At 45.0% G+C, this 21,478-nt stretch overlaps 1 protein-coding gene and 1 non-coding gene across 2 annotated transcripts in view; one reads left to right on the forward strand and one right to left on the reverse strand.

The window, feature by feature from the left end:
• Positions 1 to 21,478, forward strand: part of LOC126417180 (ankyrin-3-like) — a 112,918-nt gene that overhangs the window by 31,364 nt on the left and 60,076 nt on the right. The window contains exon 2 of the mRNA XM_050085082.1: positions 10,120 to 10,696. Within this exon, the coding sequence (XP_049941039.1) occupies positions 10,131 to 10,696 (566 nt within the window). The 5' untranslated portion in view covers positions 10,120 to 10,130. The remainder of the gene's footprint in view (positions 1 to 10,119; positions 10,697 to 21,478) is intronic.
• Trnaw-cca (transfer RNA tryptophan (anticodon CCA)) lies at positions 8,805 to 8,879 on the reverse strand. The gene has a single exon. It is a non-coding gene; the product is annotated as a tRNA-Trp (tRNA).

Genomic DNA, 21,478 nt, shown 5'->3' on the forward strand with positions numbered 1-21,478 from the left:
AAAGGCTAGTCAACTCAATAATATCTCCTTTCCGCCATTTTCAAGTATTTCACAAATTGTCTAATATGTTTATTAAATTGTTTTTATGTGTGATGGTCATAAATGTGAAAAATTAACAAAAAAAAGTTGGTGCAGTGTATAGAGTTTTGAGTTAGCATGCGGGAGGTCGAGGGTTTGATCCTGAGTTAGGGGGCATTTTTTTATTTGCTAATTTCATTCTGACATTTCATGCTGTAATATATACCGTTTCTTAGTTCACATGTATACTATATTTGCAACATTTTGTAACGCTGAACTTAACAAATACGTGCTTCGACAAATAAAAAATAGAGAGTTGAAACAGATAACCTGTCATAGGACAGAATAACTACAAAAATAATATCAATTTCGAGATACTAAAGATGATAGCACAGTACAATAACACAACATCTACTTGTCATTTATACTACATGTAATATGAGCGCATTAGCAACCAGTGACAATAATAATGCCCATATTAATGACCGCTTGACCTTCACAATAGAATACGTTGTCCTCACAACAAAAAATGCTCAAAGCGACCTCCCTGCAAGTCCAAACATTGAGCAACCCACAGGATCATACAGCTCTGGACCCTTCGCAGCAAAGGTGCGCCCACGTTAACAAAAGCAGCATGAACATGCACTACCAATTCTTCCACATTCGTCGGCGGAGTAGAGTACGCGTGTTCCTTCAGTGTCCCCACTGGAAGAAATCCAGGGGATTTAGGTCAGGTGAACGCAGTGGCCATACAACTGGACCTCAACGTCTGATCGATTTACCTGGAAATGTTCTGTCCAAATACTGTCACACATTAATTCCAGAGTGTGGAGGTGCACCATCACGTTGGAACCATATTCTCTGCCGAACATGTAGTGGAACATCTTCCAGTGCATCAGGCACATAGTTTGAGAGGAATGCGTGATTCCTTCATGCACTCAGCCGCTCAGGCAACATGTAATGGCCTTTCGCCCAATATTCCTGCCCAGACGTTGATACCAAAGCGAACTTGATATCCACAGGCGTGGGCGATGTGCGGGTTAACCTCACACCAATCGTGGGCATTGTGCATATTGAAGACACCCTCACGAATGAATGCTGCTTCATCCGACAGTATTACGGTGTTCACGAAGTCATTGTTGGCTTCCTGTTGTTGTTGGAACCATTCACTGAATTGCATCCGCTGATGACGATCTGCAGGCTGCAGATGCTGCATGAAAGCATAATGATAGGGGTGCAGACCATGCTCGTGCAGCACGTTAACTACCATGCGTTGCGAGACACGCAGTGCCTCGCCACGGTACATATACTTCTCAGAGGTTCATGGTGTATGACCTCCAGAGCAGCTTCTTCAGTAGCTGGGGTACAGCGAGTCCTCACTACCGAAGGCCCAGCTCCGGACGACGAAAAACATTTTTATCTGAATGGCGTCGACGAGGATATCTAACAGCATATTCATGAGCGGCAACACCAGACCCGTTATCAGATGCACCAAGGACCAGAAGCATATCCACATATTCATCGTTTGTGTATGCCATACGTCTGCCACACTGGTTTAGAGGCTTACTATGAGAAAATTCGGTACGTATACGCATATACATTGGAGTCTGTCACGGGCGTGTTACTCCGGTTACAACTAATCCCCGTCTGGTGGACAGCGCATAGAGTATAAATACGCCGTCAGTCCTGCGCGATGTTCCACCCAATGCGCATTACCAAATGGCTCTGAGCACTATGGGACTCAATAACTGAGGTCATTAGTCCCCTAGAACTTAGAACTAGTTAAACCTAACTATCCTAAGGACATCACACACATCCATGCCCGAGGCAGGATTCGAAACTGCGACCGTAGCGGTCTCGCGGTTCCAGACTGCAGCGCCTAGAACCGCACGGCCACTTCAGCCGGCGCGCATTACCCCTCTGACAGATATTGTTGTGCATGATTCATCCCGACACCGCTAATTGTGAAATGTTCAATTCCGAATTACAATGTTTCCCTAACGGTAATAGACGTGATGTTTCCACAATCCAAATATAGAATAATAATAATAACGCATTGATATATAGGATGTTTCAAAAATGACCTGTATATTTGAAACAGCAATAAAACTAAACGAGCAGCGATAGAAATACACCGTTTGTTGCAATATGCTTGGGACAACAGTACATTTTCAGGCAGACAAACTTTCGAAATTACAGTAGTTACAATTTTCAACAACAGATGGCGCTGCAAGTGATGTGAAAGATATAGAAGACAACGCAGTCTGTGGGTGCGCCATTCTGTACGTCGTCTTTCTGCTGTAAGCGTGTGCTGTTCACAACGTGCAAGTGTGCTGTAGACAACATGGTTTATTCCTTAGAACAGAGGATTTTTCTGGTGTTGGAATTCCACCGCCTAGAACACAGTGTTGTTGCAACAAGACGAAGTTTTCAACGGAGGTTTAATGTAACCAAAGGACCGAAAAGCGATACAATAAAGGATCTGTTTGAAAAATTTCAACGGACTGGGAACGTGACGGATGAACGTGCTGGAAAGGTAGGGCGACCGCATACGGCAACCACAGAGGGCAACGCGCAGCTAGTGCAGCAGTTGATCCAACAGCGGCCTCGGGTTTCCGTTCGCCGTGTTGCAGCTGCGGTCCAAATGACGCCAACGTCCACGTATCGTCTCATGCGCCAGAGTTTACACCTCTATCCATACAAAATTCAAACGCGGCAACCCCTCAGCGCCGCTACCATTGCTGCACGAGAGACATTCGCTAACGATATAGTGCACAGGATTGATGACGGCGATATGCATGTGGGCAGCATTTGGTTTATTGACGAAGCTTATTTTTACCTGGACGGTTTCGTCAATAAACAGAACTGGCGCATATGGGGAACCGAAAAGCCCCATGCTGCAGTCCCATCGTCCCTGCATCCTCAAAAAGTACTGGTCTGGGCCGCCATTTCTTCCAAAGGAATCATTGGCCCATTTTTCAGATCCGAAACGATTACTGCATCACGCTATCTGGACATTCTTCGTGAATTTGTGGCGGTACAAACTGCCTTAGACGACACTGCGAACACCTCGTGGTTTATGCAAGATGGTGCCCGGCCACATCGCACGGCCGACGTCTTTAATTTCCTGAATGAATATTTCGATGATCGTGTGATTGCTTTGGGCTATCCGAAACATACAGGAGGCGGCGTGGATTGGCCTCCCTATTCGCCAGACATGAACCCCTGTGACTTCTTTCTGTAGGGACACTTGAAAGACCAGGTGTACCGCCAGAATCCAGAAACAATTGAACAGCTGAAGCAGTACATCTCATCTGCATGTGAAGCCATTCCGCCAGACACGTTGTCAAAGGTTTCGGGTAATTTCATTCAGAGACTACGCCATATTATTGCTACGCATGGTGGATATGTGGAAAATATCGTACTATAGAGTTTCCCAGACCGCAGCGCCATCTGTTGTTGAAAATTGTAACTACTGTAATTTCGAAAGTTTGTCTGCCTGAAAATGTACTGTTGTCCCAAGCATATTGCAACAAACGGTGTATTTCTATCGCTGCTCGTTTAGTTTTTATTGCCGTTTCAAATATACCGGTCATTTTTGAAACACCCTGTATGTACTGAGCAGCATGTGGTTACGAGGCTCAGTATTTAAAGGCATAATTAGTGGGATAACACATACAAATAGTAGCAGAGTCTGGACATTATTCGCAAAGCACGTTGCTAGTTCTACTGGTAATGTAAGGCCCTAACGGAATGTAATGGACCTGAACGAGGCAAGAATAATAGTTGGTACTAATCTATGGGACCATTGGAGGAGGGTACAAACAAATCAGGTTTCGCATCTAGTAGATGAATTGGTGCGAATAATGTCATGCCCACTACGTGGAAAAGGCTTCTTTCAAAATTGAACAATCTTCCATTTCTACGATTGTAGTATGAAAGTGCCAATTTTTTCTAGAGGACCCGCTGCAATCGCTGTTGACGATTAAGATGCCAGATACCGTACCACCTGGACTACATTTACCAAATAAAAAACTCATTCCCCATCTGAGGATCGAACCCTTAACGTCCTGCATGCTAACCCAAAACTGTATCCACTGCACCAAATGTACATCACAGTTAAGAGGTGCTGACAGAGGTAGTTACCATACATGTGGTTACAGTGTTGCCTCATTGCCACTCTTTAATGTCCTTTTTCTTCAAGATGTACTCGCCGGAAGAAATTTTGTGAGAGAAATTTTTTTATCGCTGGCATGTGAGGAGTCGCGCTGCGAAGCCCGAGTGAGCGACTTTCGCTTCACCCTGTATAATATAGATTATTGGTGCAGTAATTACCACAGCTCCTGTAGTATGTATTCACGATGTGGGAACCACATGTCAAATAATGAAAACAGTTAATTTTCTTCCCTTATTTCGGCTCGTTGGTACAAAAGAAACTTCGGACACACTATACGGTATGGGTATGGATTAACTATAATATCTTTCAGCCTAGCAGCACGCAGCATAACATTCACAACACATCAACACATAAAAACTACAGGAGGGTGTAGGCTGGGGCATGCGCGACTAATTGCATTAACTTACACTGTAGGAAAATGCAGCAAAACAGGGCTTCCTGAGGGGTTTCACGCACTGCACGACGGCGAGTCCCGAAATTGTGTTGCACACTACTATGATGGGCCAACATATTTGATATTGTCCTCGTAAAGAAAGTGAAGTGGATTGGCTTTACAAATAAAATGGAATGTGGAGTTTAAAATCTGAAGTACTTCGATGAATTTGGCTTTAGTTGCCATTATTTCATTCCGAAGAACTGAAACAAATTACTTAAACAAGCACAGCGGAAGTAACACAATGGCAGGAACACACGGAATCCGTTATAACTCACAAAGACAACTCACCGAAAATTATCAAATTATTACGTAAGATGTGGCTGAGGCTCATCAAAGTCATTATATGAAACTACAGGATGTTAAACAACACCTGAATTACTCTCGATTTATTTGCTACATGAACTACTGCTACACAAACGGTCAGACTCACTTGGCAAATTATTCTACCCCTTTCTGTTTACTTTAGCAAACATGTAACAAGATTAAACATCCACGGAAGTTTGAATTTCTACTCGTTTATCTCTACTGCCAGAAATGGCGCGAACATGTGCTCGTGGCCCCGTTACGAAGAAACGTGCATAAAATTCAACTTTATCTCGCAAAAACTACAGTTAAAATGTAGCAGCGTCACACGTTCTTTCAAATGAACAACTTTCACCCGCTATTATTCACAAAACAGATTGCAGAGGTGATGGCCAAACTCAGTCTCAATGGCCACAACGTGAGTTTTGCCTATTACTCTATATCATCAAAATTATGTCACTTCGCTGTCTACATCGGATGTAAACGACACAGTACAGATATTAACTTTTTTTTCGTCTTAACAGCAAGAACTCCACAAGAGCGCGTTCTTGCTCAAAGTACTTGGAGGGGAACGTCTGCTATCGGCTGTAGCCGTGTAACATCCTCTGCAGTCAATTATGCCGATGATTTAGTAAGCTGTCCGGCAATCTCTTTGCTTAACTTTCCCCATAGGTTATACTTTGCAAACCCACTACCCTTCAGCAATTTTGCTTAGTCTCTCAACTTTCCATATCCACCACATTCCAATTTGATGCAGTCACACACAAATGGAAAGCAATAGAAACAAAATGCGAAGTGTGACACATTAAAATGAATCAAAGATGGGTTCATTCTCATTTGCAAAGGCCATATTTCGTGAGTATTAAATAGAGAAAATTCTTATTATGCCACACAGTACCACAGCAATCAATCTAGTGACAGATATCATTGGCACTCGAAGGAGCGTACTATCAGTACCACTTCATAATGTCAATGAAAACTGTCCACTTTACTGTATTATCTGCAGTTCTGTGGTAACCTGAGATTACATCGAAAACGGTAGCGTGTATTTTAGCTGAACTGATGGCATATTCTCTATTACTGGCTCAACATATCGCCCTACGCGTGGTTGGACATTGTCATGTTGGCATATGCCAGGCGAGTTGAGAAGCTGTTGGAGTCCGTCTCTGACAGTTTCCCTGAGGTAACACTTACCAGTGAGACGCCCAGACTTTATTAGCAGATCTGGAATTCACTGTCTGAACCAGCTCCTGCATAGCAACATACAGGACTAGCTAATAAGAGCAGATCAATTCAGATTCAAGTCATAAAATATAGTTGGGGAATACCCATAGGGAGAATACCCATAGAGACTAGGAGGGTAAACGTTTAGTGAAGCACCGCTATAGGTCCTTGTTACAATGTTTCCGATGAAAGAAATGAGGTCTCCACCACTTCCGTGGACATGTTATCACGGTATAAGTGTATATTTTTATTTTTACAATTATATATTTTATGATTTTGGTTGGAGTGGCTTTAAATATTGTGGGCTAGCATGAGTCTTTTAATTAACTTATACCGCAATAACACTCGTACCGACATCGGCTGCCCCGAAGTACGTACGATATAATACACTCCTGGAAATGGAAAAAAGAACACATTGACACCGGTGTGTCAGACCCACCATACTTGCTCCGGACACTGCGAGAGGGCTGTACAAGCAATGATCACACGCACGGCACAGCGGACACACCAGGAACCGCGGTGTTGGCCGTCGAATGGCGCTAGCTGCGCAGCATTTGTGCACCGCCGCCGTCAGTGTCAGCCAGTTTGCCGTGGCATACGGAGCTCCATCGCAGTCTTCAACACTGGTAGCATGCCGCGACAGCGTGGACGTGAACCGTATGTGCAGTTGACGGACTTTGAGCGAGGGCGTATAGTGGGGGCATGCGGGAGGCCGGGTGGACGTACCGCCGAATTGCTCAACACGTGGGGCATGAGGTCTCCACAGTACATCGATGTTGTCGCCAGTGGTCGGCGGAAGGTGCACGTGCCCGTCGACCTGGGACCGGACCGCAGCGACGCACGGATGCACGCCAAGACCGTAGGATCCTACGCAGTGCCGTAGGGGACCGCACCGCCACTTCCCAGCAAATTAGGGACACTGTTGCTCCTGGGGTATCGGCGAGGACCATTCGCAACCGTCTCCATGAAGCTGGGCTACGGTCCCGCACACCGTTAGGCCGTCTTCCGCTCACGCCCCAACATCGTGCAGCCCGCCTCCAGTGGTGTCGCGACAGGCGTGAATGGAGGGACGAATGGAGACGTGTCGTCTTCAGCGATGAGAGTCGCTTCTGCCTTGGTGCCAATGATGGTCGTATGCGTGTTTGGCGCCGTGCAGGTGAGCGCCACAATCAGGACTGCATACGACCGAGGCACACAGAGCCAACACCCGGCATCATGGTGTGGGGAGCGATCTCCTACACTGGCCGTACACCACTGGTGATCGTCGAGGGGACACTGAATAGTGCACGGTACATCCAAACCGTCATCGAACCCATCGTTCTACCATTCCTAGACCGGCAAGGGAACTTGCTGTTCCAACAGGACAATGCACGTCCGCATGTATCCCGTGCCACCCAACGTGCTCTAGAAGGTGTAAGTCAACTACCCTGGCCAGCAAGATCTCCGGATCTGTCCCCCATTGAGCATGTTTGGGACTGGATGAAGCGTCGTCTCACGCGGTCTGCACGTCCAGCACGAACGCTGGTCCAACTGAGGCGCCAGGTGGAAATGGCATGGCAAGCCGTTCCACAGGACTACATCCAGCATCTCTACGATCGTCTCCATGGGAGAATAGCAGCCTGCATTGCTGCGAAAGGTGGATATACACTGTACTAGTGCCGACATTGTGCATGCTCTATTGCCTGTGTCTATGTGCCTGTGGTTCTGTCAGTGTGATCATGTGATGTATCTGACCCCAGGAATGTGTCAATAAAGTTTCCCCTTCCTGGGACAATGAATTCACGGTGTTCTTATTTCAATTTCGAGGAGTGTATTTTTGAAACACAGCGCGCGACTCACCGCCTTCTAATAAATAGTTGGCGTGAGCGCTGCTATTTAGAAAAGAAAATATGTGTATTCTTACGCAAACTGTAATTATTAATACGAGTCTCAGGGGCTACTGGTTATTTATGTACCAAATTACATAAAGATTAACTGAGATATTGCGCTATGTCATGATTTTCACTATTTATTTTTCATTATTTGCAAGGCAAAACTGGAGAGAATCTCGTCTGCCGTTAGGCGGCCAAAATGAAACATACTGAACTCATTCAGTGCTGTGAATTTTGGTAACTGAAATTAATTCTAACTTCGAAAGTAATGAAAGATCAAAATTGAGAAGTCTGTCGCATTTACATTTAATATGACTTGAAATTTTAATTAAATAATACAATTAGCGTAATGGCCGACTAAATCCTGCTAGGGGAGATGAACTCCCTGCGCTACGAAGTTCTGTAAAATCTTTGTTAATTATAATTAATGGTTGTGATCATGAGAGGTGACGACTACGTCAATAATACACACATTCTAATAATTTCTATTATATTTTTCAAAAATACAGATAAAACTTACGTTAATTATCAGACAGCACTACAATGGCGGCTTACCGCTATACGAAACAAAATAGGAGAGCTAGTTCAATCAAAGTACTGTCTCTGATCTTCATGGTCTATGTTACACTGAAATTATACCAAAAAAACTGTGTTTCGTTAATTACATCGATATTTTGTGTTTTGATAATAATAACTTAACGTTCTTTGCTATTTGTTATGTATCGCGCACACGCACACAGTCTTGAAATAAAACTTCCTGGCAGATTAAAACTGTATGCCGGACCGAGACTCGAACTCGGGACCTTTGCCTTTGGCGGGCAAGTGCTCTACCGACTGAGCTACCCAAGCACGACTCACGCCCCGTCCTCACAGCTTTAATTCCGCCAGTACCTCGTCTCCTATCTTCCAAACTTCACAGAAGCTCTCTTGCGAACCTTGTAGAACCAGCACTCCTGGAAGAAAGGATATTGCGGAGACATGGGTTAGCCACAGCCTGGGGGATGTTTCTAGAATGAAATTTTCACTCTGCAGCGGAGTGTGCGCTGATATGAAACTTCCTGGCAGGTTAAAACTGTGTGCCGGACAGAGACTCGAACTCCAGACCTTTGCCTTTCGCGGGCAAGTGCTCTAGCGACTGAGCTACCCAAGCACGACTCACGCCCCGTCCTCGCAGCTTTAATTCCGCCAGTACCTCGTCTCCTATCTTCCAAACTTCACAGAAGCTCTCTTGTGAACCTTGCAGAACCAGTACTCCTGGAAGAAAGGATATTGCGAAGACATGGCTTAGCCACAGCCTGGGGGATGTTTCTAGAATGATATTTTAGCTTTACAGCGGAGTGTGCGCTGATATGAAACTTCCTGGCAGATTAAAACTGTGTGCCGGACAGAGACTCGAACTCGGGACCTTTGCCTTTCGCGGGCAAGTGCTCTAGCGACTGAGCTACCCAAGCACGACTCACGCCCCGTCCTCACAGCTTTAATTCCGCCAGTACCTCGTCTCCTATCTTCCAAACTTCACAGAAGCTCTCCTGCGAACCTTACAGAACCAGTACTCCTGGAAGAAAGGATATTGCGGAGACATGGCTTAGCCACAGCCTGGGGGATGTTTCTAGAATGAAATTTTCACTTTACAGCGGAGTGTGGGCTGATTTGAAACTTCCTGGCGGGTTAAAACTGTGTGCCGGACCGAGACTCGAACTCGGGAACTTTGCCTTTCGCGGACCTTTGCCCGCGATAGACAAAGTTCCCGAGTTCGAGTCTCGGTCCGGCACACAGTTTTAATCTGCCAGGAAGTTTCATATTAGCGCACACTCCGCTGTAAAGTGAAACTTTAATTCTAGTCTTGAAATAATTTATAATTCACACGTCTCATAACAAAAACTTATTTTCCCTTTCTCCAAATGTGCATTTATGTGACGTACCGTCACAATGTGCAGTATAATGGGTGTTGAGGAGATACTGCTATTTGGTTGATGAAAATTTGCAGCTATTGAGCTTCAGCATCAGTTTGACAAAGTAACGATTTCATGGTGTTGTATTTGACTTGTAATGGACAAGGCAAAGGGTTGCTCAGTGGCGTTATGTTTCAGAGTCATCCACAATGGCAGCAGTTAAAGAGGTTCAAGAGACTGCAGCCGTGAAAGTGGGCGCCCTTCTTGACGCGGGGGAAGGCGCATTCGTGACGCTGGTGGCGGGGGAGACGCGGCTGGCGGCGCACAGGTCTGTCCTGGCCGCCAGGAGCCCCGTGTTCCAGGCAATGTTCCAACACGACACGCTGGAGTCTAGCAGCGGCCACGTCGTCGTCACAGACGTGGAGGGCCCGGTGATGAGGGAGCTGCTGGACTACATGTACACCCTCCAGGCCCCCCAGCTGCCCGACATGGCACTTAAGCTGCTAACTGCCGCTGACAAGTACGGCGTGTCTGGGTTGAAGGCTGTGTGCGAGGAGCAAGTGACCGCTCAGCTCGCCGTGGAAACCGCGGCGGCCACGGCGGTGCTTGCGGTGAGGCATTCCTGCCCAAGTCTGACTGCGGCCACAGTCGCCTTCATAAGGGCCCACAACTTCCAGGTAATGGCCACGCAGGGATGGGCAGATGCGATGCGCAGCCAGCCAGAAGACTTAATCGAAGTGAGTCGGCTGCTTGCTGACCCACCAGCCGAAACCAGGTAAGCACGAGACGAGGCGCTCATCGGTGTTTCCTAACACCTTTGTCGATGGCTTCAAAAGTAACATGCTGCTACGAGGGCTATCCACAAAGTACATTACGTTTTGGAATTAAAAATAAATAAAGTATTGGAATTTTTTTTATTATATACAGATGAAAGCCACACTTAAATACTAGTTTTCTACATAGTTGCCATTTAAATTAAGGCACTTATCGTAGCGATGGACGAGCTTGGAAATTCCTTCGTCGTAAAATTCGGCCGCCTGCGCCTTCAACTACGTGGTTACCTCTTCTTGAAGCTGTGCGTCGTCATCAAAACGCTGCATAGCCAAACACTTCTTCATTGCTGGGAATAAGTGGAAGTCGCTCGGTGCCAGGTCGGGACTGTACGGCGGATGAGGAAACAACTCCCACTTAAAAGATTCGAGAACTTCACGAGTGGCATTTGCCGTGTGGGTCCTGGCGTTGTCGTGAACAGCAAGATCTTTGAGCCCAACTTTCCCCTGCGCTTGTTTTGTATTGCTCTTCTGAGGTTGTGCAGAGTTTGGCAATACCTTTGAGAGTTTATTGTAGTGCCTCTTTCCAGGAAATCCACAAAAATCACACATTTTCTGTCCCAAAAGACAGTCACCACGTGGTTGAAGGCGCAGGCGGCCGAATTTTACGACTAGAACTTAGAACTACTTAAACCTAACTAACCTAAGGACATCACACAACACCCAGCCATCACGAGGTAGAGAAAATCCCTGACCCGGCCGGGAATCGAACCCGGGAACCCGGGCGTGGGAAGCGAGAACGCTACCGCACGACCACGAGATGCAGGCAGTCTCCTGTCGATCTATAAATGAATAACTGCTGGATGTGGAGAAGATATTTTCGCTTTTAGCCTAGCAGTACACAGTTACTCCAGCCGGTCTAGCCAATATGGCTAGGATCTGTGTTGATGATAGGAATAGGATAGCAAGCTATCACTGAAGTGCAAGGGAGTAGCATCCTACGAATCTACAATGACCCACTGTCTCAATGTGCCTGTAACATTCTACTGCTATATACAAGACTCCTGTAACAACAACATTTGGAATTAAACACACTTATACCTATTGATAAGTAGCATCCAAGCCAACAGAACTATACCGTACAATAATTTTTACGAAGGCAGTGCTCATTATCTTACGTGAACACGGTGTTTCAAGAGAAAAAAAATTACCAATCACCTCCAGTTTAGTCCAGCGCCATCTACTGACCGTATTGTGTACCTGAAGTGCCCCCCGCCAGGGGAACTGCTGCCCATCACAGTCCAAGCTAATCCACAACTTCCTGTTGACCAACATCCTCATGACCACTCATGCTGCCAGTCGCCCTGATCTGACAGTCGAGTACCAGTGACTTGGATATACAGGGTGTTACAAAAAGGTACGGCAAAACTTTCAGGAAACATTCCTCACACATAACGAAAGAAAATATGTTATGTGGACATGTGTCCGGAAACGCGTACTTTCCATGTTAGAGCTCATTTTATAACTTCTCTTCAAATCACATTAATCATGGAATGGAAACACACAGCAACAGAACGTACCAGCGTGACTTAAAACACTTTGTTACAGGAAATGTTCAAAATGTCCTCCGTTAGCGAGGATACATGCATCCACCCTCCGTCGCATGGAATCCCTGACGCGCTGATGCAGCCCTTGAGAATGGCGTATTGTATCACAGCCGTCCACAATACAAGCACGAAGAGTCTCTACATTTGGTACGGGTGTTGCGTAGACAAGAGCTTTCAAATGCCCCCATAAATGAAAGTCAAGAGGGTTGAGGTCAGGAGAGCGTGTAGGCCATGGAATTGGTCGGCCTTTACCAATCCATCGGTCACCGAATCTGTTGTTGAGAAGCGTACCAACACTTGGACTGAAATGTGCAGGAGCTCCATCGTGCATGAACCGCACGTTGTGTCGTACTTGTAAAGGCACATGTTCTAGTAGCACAGGTAGAGTATCCCGTATGAAATCATGATAACGTGCTCCATTGAGCGTAGATGGAAGAACATAGGGCCCAATCGAGACATCACCAATAATGCCTGCCCAAACGTTCACAGAAAATCTGTGTTGATGACGTGATTGCACAATTGCGTGCGGATTCTCGTCAGCCCACACATGTTGATTGTGAAAATTTACAATTCAATCACGTTGGAATGAAGCTTCACCCGTAAAGAGAACATTTGCACTGAAATGAGGATTGACACATTGTTGGATGAACCATTCGCAGAAGTGTACCCGTGGAGGCCAATCAGCTGCTGATAGTGCCTGCACACGCTGTACATGGTACGGAAACAACTGGTTCTCCCGTAGCACTCTCCATACAGTGACGTGGTCAACATTACCTTGTACGGCAGCAGCTTCTCTGACGCTGACATTAGGGTTATCGTCAACTGCACGAAGAATTGCCTCGTCCATTGCAGGTGTCCTCGTCGTTCTAGGTCTTCCCCAGTCGCGAGTCATAGGCTGGAATGTTCCGTGCTCCCTAAGACGCCGATCAATTGCTCCGAACGTCTTCCTGTCGGGACACCTTCGTTCTGGAAATGTCTCGATACAAACGTACCGCGTCACGGCTATTGCCCCGTGCTAATCCATACATCAAATGGGCATCTGCCAACTCCGCATTTGTAAACATTGCACTGACTGCAAAACCACGTTCGTTATGAACACTAACCTGTTGATGCTATGTACTGATGTGCTTGATGCTAGTACTGTAGAACAATAAGTCGCATGTCAACACAAGCACCGAAGTCAACATTACCTTCCTTCAATTGGGCCAACTGGCGGTGAATCGAGGAAGTACAGTACATACTGACGAAACTAAAATGAGCTCTAACATGGAAATTAAGCGTTTCCGGACACATGTCCACATAACATCTTTTCTTTATTTGTGTGTGAGGAATGTTTCCTGAAAGTTTGGCCGTATCTTTTTGTAACACCCTGTATTCAGCAGTTCAGACTAGTTCAATGACAACATAGAGGTTAAAAACTCCCAGACAGGGATGTTGTTGACCACACACCCCTCGAGTTTCTCCTTATTTGTTGTGAAAATCTTGTACAGCACTATGGCATAGGCTATATTTTCTCTAAGTATTCCTCATCAGGTAGAAAAATCTGTCTTATCTGTTATGTCATGCATCACAGGACTAGATTATTTTACTCATTTCTGGCTCATAACGGAGCGCTAAAATCTACCTCAGTCACAGGATGCCTCCTCAGTTTCGAACCCTAGTAGAGTAACCAAATGCTTTGTCAGATACGAGCTCTCTTAAGGTAACAGCACAGAGAAGTTGCAAATATCAGGTTTATACCACCTGTCACTTTATAAATTCGGAAATACATCTATTTTTTTAAAGATGGTCATCTCTTTCTGTGCAGGTGTAGACTGAAATTTCATTAAAAATTTGGCTGCTACGGAAAAACTCCTGATTACCGCTCCAACTCTCAAATCGTATCTGTGGCCTCTCACTCTCCCTTCCACACGCCTGGTGGCACGTCATTGATATCAAACTGATAGGCTCATTAATTAAACTGATCACGTGAGACCATTTACATGGAGAGTAATTTTTTCCTGCAGTCAGATTGCACTCTCCTGGTAACCATTACAGACGCTTCCGTGGCATCTCTGAAGGCTTCCCCAAAATGGGTGGTAATGGTCGTCAAATAGCTGAAGATATCCAATGCCAATTGCGTTTTTTCTCTTCATTGTGTTGTCATGCTGGTGGAAGTAAGTCACTTATAATTCTTGTATACTGCTTCCGAACTAATCCTGCTGTGGGGGCACTAGCATGTTTCACTCACTTCTCCATCCCTGCAACGCCTCCACCTCCGGAATGCATGGGAATAGCTGCCCCTGCTGAACCGGGTTGCAAACCTCACCCCTCCATCAGGGCTGTACTGCTCCTGGCTGACATCCCACCCTCGCCGTGCCAGAGAGCTGTTAATGGTTCCAGACTCCCTAAACTTGTCCTATCCATCTTAGAAGTTCCGTATGCTTTAAATATTGCTGGAATAAACACCAGGATGTTGAACAATATGCTTCTCCTCATCCCTCCTGCAAACCGAAATGTTCACACCTGCCTACTGACACATTCCAAATGTGTGTGAGTCTGCAGACCTAGGTTTCCCTCAGAATATGGCCCTGTAGAAGTGTTCCTATAGGCTACCGTCAAATTAGTGGAAGGATGATTTGAGAACTCAAATGGTAATCCCCAGAGGTAAGACAATGTGTTTATCGAGAAACAATATTAAGAACCAACATTCAGCAGAACTGACTGTCGCCAACATACATTTTGCATAAGACCCCTTAGGATAAGATATGAGAAACCATCGCACATGGGCAGGCATGTAGGTAATCTTTTTCACTCGCTCTATTGACGAGCGTAATAGGAAAGGGAATGACTAGTAGCGGTACAGGATACCCTCCACCACACACCGTACGATGGCTTGCGAAGTAACCACATACACTGAGGCGCTAAAGAAACAGGTGTAGGCATGCGTATTCAAATACAGAGACACGTAAACAGGCAGAATACGGCGCTGCGGTCGGCAACGCCTATATAAAGACAACAAGTGCCTGCCGCTGTTGTTAGATCGGTTATTGCTGCTACAATGGCAGGTTATCAAGAATTAAGTGTGTTTCAACGTGACATTATAGTCGGCGCAAGAGCGATGGGACACAGCATCTCCGAGGTAGCGATGAAGTAGGGATTTTCCCATACGACCATTTCACGAGTGTACCATGAATATCAGAAATCTGGTAAAACAGAAAATCTCTGACACCACTGTGGCCGGGAAAAGAGCCTGCAAAACGGGACCAACGACGACGGAAGAGAATCGTTCAACGTGGCACAAGTGCAACCTTGCCACAAATTGCTGCAGATTTGAATGCTGGGCCATCAACAAGTGTCAGTGTGCAAACCATTCAACGAAACATCATCGACGCGAGCATTTGGAGCCGAAGGCACACTCGTGTACCCTCGATGACTCCACGACACCGCCAATGGACTGTTCATGACTGCAAACATGTTGCCTGGTCGCACGAGTCTCGTTTCAAATTGTATCGAGCGGATGGACGTCTACGGGTATGGAGACAACCTCATGAATCCATGGACCCTGCATGTCAGCAGTGGACTGTTCAAGCTGGTGGAGGCTCTATAATGGTGTGGTGCGCGTGCAGTTGGAGTGGTATGTGACCCCCGATACGTCTAGATACGAGTATGACAGGTGACACGTACGTAAGCTTCCTGTCTGATCAACTGCGTCGAATCATATCTGTCGTGCGTTCCGACGGACGTGGGCAATTCCAGCAGGATAACTGGACACCCCACACGTCCAGAACTGCTACAGAGTGGCTCCAGGAACACTCTTGTGAGTTTAAAGACTTCCGGTGGCCACCAGACTCCCCAGACATGAACATTATTGAGCATATCTGGGATGCCTTGCAACGTGGTGTTCAGAAGAGATCTCTATCCCCTCATTACGGATTTACGGACAGCCCTGCAGGATTCATGGTGTCAGTTCCCTCCAGCACTACTTCAGACATTTAGTCGAGTCCATGCCACTTTGTGTTGCGGCACTTCTGCGTGCTCGCAAGGGGCCCTACACGATATTAGGCAGGTGTACCAGTTTCTTTGGCTCTTCAGTGTAGAAGTAAATGTAAATTTAGTTTACCTATTAAGATTTCAAACCATCCATGTATAGGGACACAAAACTCACGGAAGCGTGTTGTCTCTTATTTATCGAGAAAACAAAAGACGGAACTTCTGCTGGTGATTGTCTCTCTGTAGAAAACTTTCGCATTAGTCCCCAAGTTTCACACTGCAGTCACCGCACAAGACTTGTGTGAGAGGTTTTAAGAGATTTGTCCACAGAGCTTAGAGGAAACGGTATAGAGCTCACATCTAAACTCCCCTTTCATCAGAGTATCGCTTATCTGCCGTATTCTCAGGAATCTTTGAGTCTTCGATGTAAAGCATTTGAATCCACCTCATTTTGACGAGTAAGAGATGTCTCATGCCAAGTTACAGACTTATGCTAATTCCTTCGAAATCCCAGAACGTTCCAACAGCACTATTCCATTACTTAGAAGGCTGACAGGTAGAGAGCTTTCATAACGAGAAAAATAGCACATTAACGTACAGGAGGAAATTCACAACCATGAGAGTATACATGGACTGTACAAAGAAATTCACAAGCATAACACCTACAATTCATCGATGTCTATTGATATTCTGTAAATATCACACTGTATGTGTCCTAATCTGTTTCTTTGTCTTCCTATGATTACCATGCTAGAAATACTACAGTGTAATGGTTACTGAGTTTTTGTTGACATAACAGTGTCTGTCTCTCTATCTGATTGTTATTTTTTGTAACATCAGCTAGAAATGAAACCTGGTAGTCAAGGGAGGGCAGGATTCGGTTACGATTGTGGACGGGGCTGTAATCAATTACTATTGCTTACCTTTTACAGTTACGCACAATCTATTTTAAATCAGTAATTCCAGACTCAACAATAAATAAAACAATACCACATGTTATTAATGAGCCGGCTGAAGTGGCCGTGCGGTTCTAGGCGCTGCAGTCTGGAGCCACGAGACCGCTTCGGTCGCAGGTTCGAATCCTGCCTCGGGCGTGGATGTGTGTGATGTCCTTAGGTTATTTAGGTTTAACTAGTTCTAAGTTCTAGGGGACTAATGACCTCAGAAGTTGAGTCCCATAGCGCTCAGAGCCATTTGAACCATTTGTTATTAATGAAGGAATAAACAACAGTGTAAATAATAGTGTTTTCAGTGAGTTACAATTTAGCATATCACCATTAAATACAGATAAGAACAGAAAATGTTTTAAAAGCAAGCCACTGTGATCTGGGCAGAAGGCCTTACACGGCAGGAATGGCAATAAATTAAAAGTTGTTTAAAACTCGCTGCAATTTACAAATTACAGGTATTGAAATATTAAAGGCAAGTCGCCACAAACACAGCAGACGGCATCAGACGCCAGGAATGGCAGTAAATAAGGGTTTAAGGCTTACTGCTAAAATAAAAATACCAAATTATAATTTTAAAGCAAATGACCACAATCATGGCTGAAGGCCTTACACGCCAGGAACGGAAATGAGGTCCGGCAACAAACACTTTCGCGAGCAATGAGATACGCAGCCAATAGTTCATTCACTTCACAAGGTGGTAACTCAGACTACTGACAGTCTAACGAATGACTAATGATAATCTTGCTGAAGCTACCTGACGTCCGACAAATAAAATGCATCGATGGAACAACACGTCAGAACCGGAACCGGCGGTCTGCCCTAGATCCAGAATACTGTGTTTAGAGCGCCTGGAACGAGAAAGGAATCATTACCACCAGAGCAGAGGAATCACACGTGCTCTTAACCTCGGCGACACTACGAGCAGCAACACGAACCCAAGTGACTGGAGAATCGCGAGATATCACAGTGGTGGAGGTTTCTCTTCTGGGATTGAAATGCACGCATCTTAGAGCTTGCTGGATCCGGTTTATAATGAGGTCGTTCACCCTCGTGACCACAGCCCTCCCATCCGGCAGTCCATGGATGCTGCCAGCGGTCCCAGCATGTTGGGGCACTGCGCGGACCTTGCTGCTCCTCAGTCCCCAACCAAACTGGCCCACTAAACACGACCTGGAAAAACAACGACGTCCCGAGTTACAACATATGGATAAACGCCGCTGCTGCCACTAGCAGACGCTTGCGAAACCGAATGGTGCCAATCAAAATGACAAGAAGACAAACACCCGCAAACATGCCAGCTAAACGATACCGTCTGGCCTCCAACAGAGGGCATAAAGCTACAAACAGCACCAACGCGAGCTGCCACATGGCTCAAGAAGCCTCAATAAGATTTTACTGCATCTCTCTTACAATATACCAGGAAACAGATACCGTCTGCGTTCTGACATCGACCATATGTGACAATCCCATTATATATACATGTACTGGTCCACTGGAGCAGTCGACCAGCCATCGAAGTCGCTTCCACAGACCTGTCTTAACTTTTGTTGCCTGTACTGGAGGAAGACCATACCGACTATCAGTCACAAAAGGAGGGTTCTTGTGCTGCTGTCTCATAAGCAATTTGATACATTGCTTTTTCTTTGTTGTACCACATAGAAGCAGAGTATGACTACACAGCTATTCATTTTGTTTTTCTACCATGACTTTGAGGTCTGTGTCAGGTGCTAATCCGACATTAACAGTATGAGCATGTGGGTGCTGTTCTGTCATTCTGTGCTACGGATTACTCTGAGATGTACCCTTTACCCTGTGGCTCCTGCAAGATGCAATTTCCACCCCCACACTACTACAGACGTCAGACAGACGCTCCTAACGTACTAAAGAGGAATGCCTGAAAAACCTTCAGCAATAAATATCTTCTGGAGTCGTCCGCTGTAAGGAAATGACACAAAAATTCACAAAATTTCTTACGTAAGTGGGATACTTGGGTACTGGAGTAGTGCTAGTTAGTGTAAGAAAAACATGAAACTAACGAAAATTATTATTTATTTTGCAAAAATTCTGAGAAATCACAATGGCACTTTTAGTTATGAACTGAACAAGTTATTTCTGGGTTCTTTTCGGAATGTCAAGTTACCTCTTAAGGATAGGATTTGCTAATGAAATTTCTATACAAAGTTTAAGATTGTTATTGACTTGGCAGAATGGCTGAGAGCCGCGCCTACTCAACTTGAATAACTATCCATTAGAATGTTGCTAGGTACGGTTGAGGCTGTCTCGTGTGAAATGCAGTGAAGTGTATTGTTTTGGAGGAAATATGGGGCTTGCAAGAGCTGTAGCGCACAATACCGTAAGCTGCAATGACTGCTGTCTGCATTGATCGCTGCTGACAAATAAGATCACTCTTGTTCTATCTGGATTGACCTCTGCCAATCAAACTCTCCCTACGCCTTGATGAAGTCAAGGTCTCCAATTCGCCCCTAGTCTAACTATTGGCGTGGTACACCGGTCAGATAAACAGTCCACCGCGATGCCACTCAAAAATTCGCTTGCAGGCGTTTAACTATAACTCAGTCCGTTCACACCGCACAATAAGTGTGGCGGCCAACACAGTGAACAACACTTAATCGCAAAGACTCAATACAGAGTCGCAGTCCGATTCGCTCTTGACAGAGGTGCTCTCCCAGTGAAGTACTGAGGAGAGACTTGTTCCTCGCTCTTTGAGTACATGTATGAGCACACATGCTCTCATTAGGTGTTGTTGCTTCAAGAGCTACAACGGAACGGCGCCTCTCCACGCCAGACGTGTAGGGGTATATCTTTCGGTCTCTTCCATTACTCCTTCAGCTCAAGGTGTCAGGAATATCGTCTGCCAATCAGCATTGCTCTTCTAAAATGGGAGAATGACGTTTCGTTTATGGCGACCAATCTGGAAATCTGTAGCATCGGCGTTTGGCGTTTGCTGTCTTCCTGTGAAAACCTCTGAAACTGTGTGCTGTGTTTGTGAAGAATGCGTAGGCTGGGCGCTCCCACAAAATGTAGCGGAATTTGCTTTTAAGCCGAACACAGGGTCATTCTTCCTTTCACTGGGCAAACGCTGTCTGCTCCACGGGCGGTCGCCGACCTACGTACATAGGTTGAATCGTCCTCTGAAGGGACCAGCCTATCAGCGTGCGGTCCGCCTCTCCCGAACTAAAAGCTCTTGTGACCGTCATGTTTTGAATGTGTGTGTGTATGCCAGCCTCGAGTATCTCAACCCCGGTGCACACTTGTTCTTTGCGTATCGTTTACATGAATTCATACAACATTGACTTTATCTTATCGAGTTTGGGTTTGAATGAAGCGTCTTGATGTGCGGAATATGATTGTGAGAACGGAATATGTAAGGAATACAGGTCAGGAGACCACGACGTCTTACATACCTTCCTCCTTCTGGGGTTTGTCAATGCCGAGGAAAACATTGACAAAGTCAGGCAAAAATTGTTCTTTTACATTTTCCAGTTAACTTTTCTCAGCCATTCTTAACAATTTTTTCCTAGTGATTTCTTTGTCACTATTGTTTCTATTTTTTTAATTCTACACTTTATGTTTTGTTGTTAGGCAAGAATGGACTTTACAAAGGTTGTTATTCTTTGTCGTTGCCAGTAAGTGTCTCTGTTTTTCTTTTTCATTTCCAAAAATTGTTTTTACAATATTAATTTTTCTAAACTCGTAAGTGTACAGTGTATCATGTCTTGGTGTGGTTATCTCTTTTCTTCAGTTAGGCTTTGTGTAAATGTTCGCAAAAGCTCTGTTGTGTTATTTTGTTTTATTTATTTAGGCATTATCTTTTTCTTTATGTGTCCCGGTTTTTTTGTGTAAGAATGAAGAAGCGTTTCCTCTTAATTCTATCCTCGGTATTAATATTATTACCCCAAAAAGGTGCTTTTGAATGTTACTTAAAGAAGAAAAATCCTGCATAAATCCTTTTCTAATTTTACATATAAATGAAATAAATAGACTTTCCATGAGTTTGTGAGATTATATAACTATACTAACTAAGTTTCTTTACAAAAGGTTTTAAGGTATCTATAAATTATGAACTTTACATACATAATAAAAATAAGTACTTTTACAAAGAAAGAGAAGAAAAATATCATATTACAAAGGTACATAATTTTCATAAATCTACATTTGTTTTAGTACAGAGAGAATTTATTTATTTATTTATTTTTCGAAATAGTCTTTTCGTTTTATGCTGCTCTGTCAGTTTCTG

The sequence above is a fragment of the Schistocerca serialis genome, chromosome 8 (genome assembly GCF_023864345.2).
Source record: "Schistocerca serialis cubense isolate TAMUIC-IGC-003099 chromosome 8, iqSchSeri2.2, whole genome shotgun sequence".
Lineage (NCBI taxonomy): Eukaryota > Metazoa > Arthropoda > Insecta > Orthoptera > Acrididae > Schistocerca > Schistocerca serialis.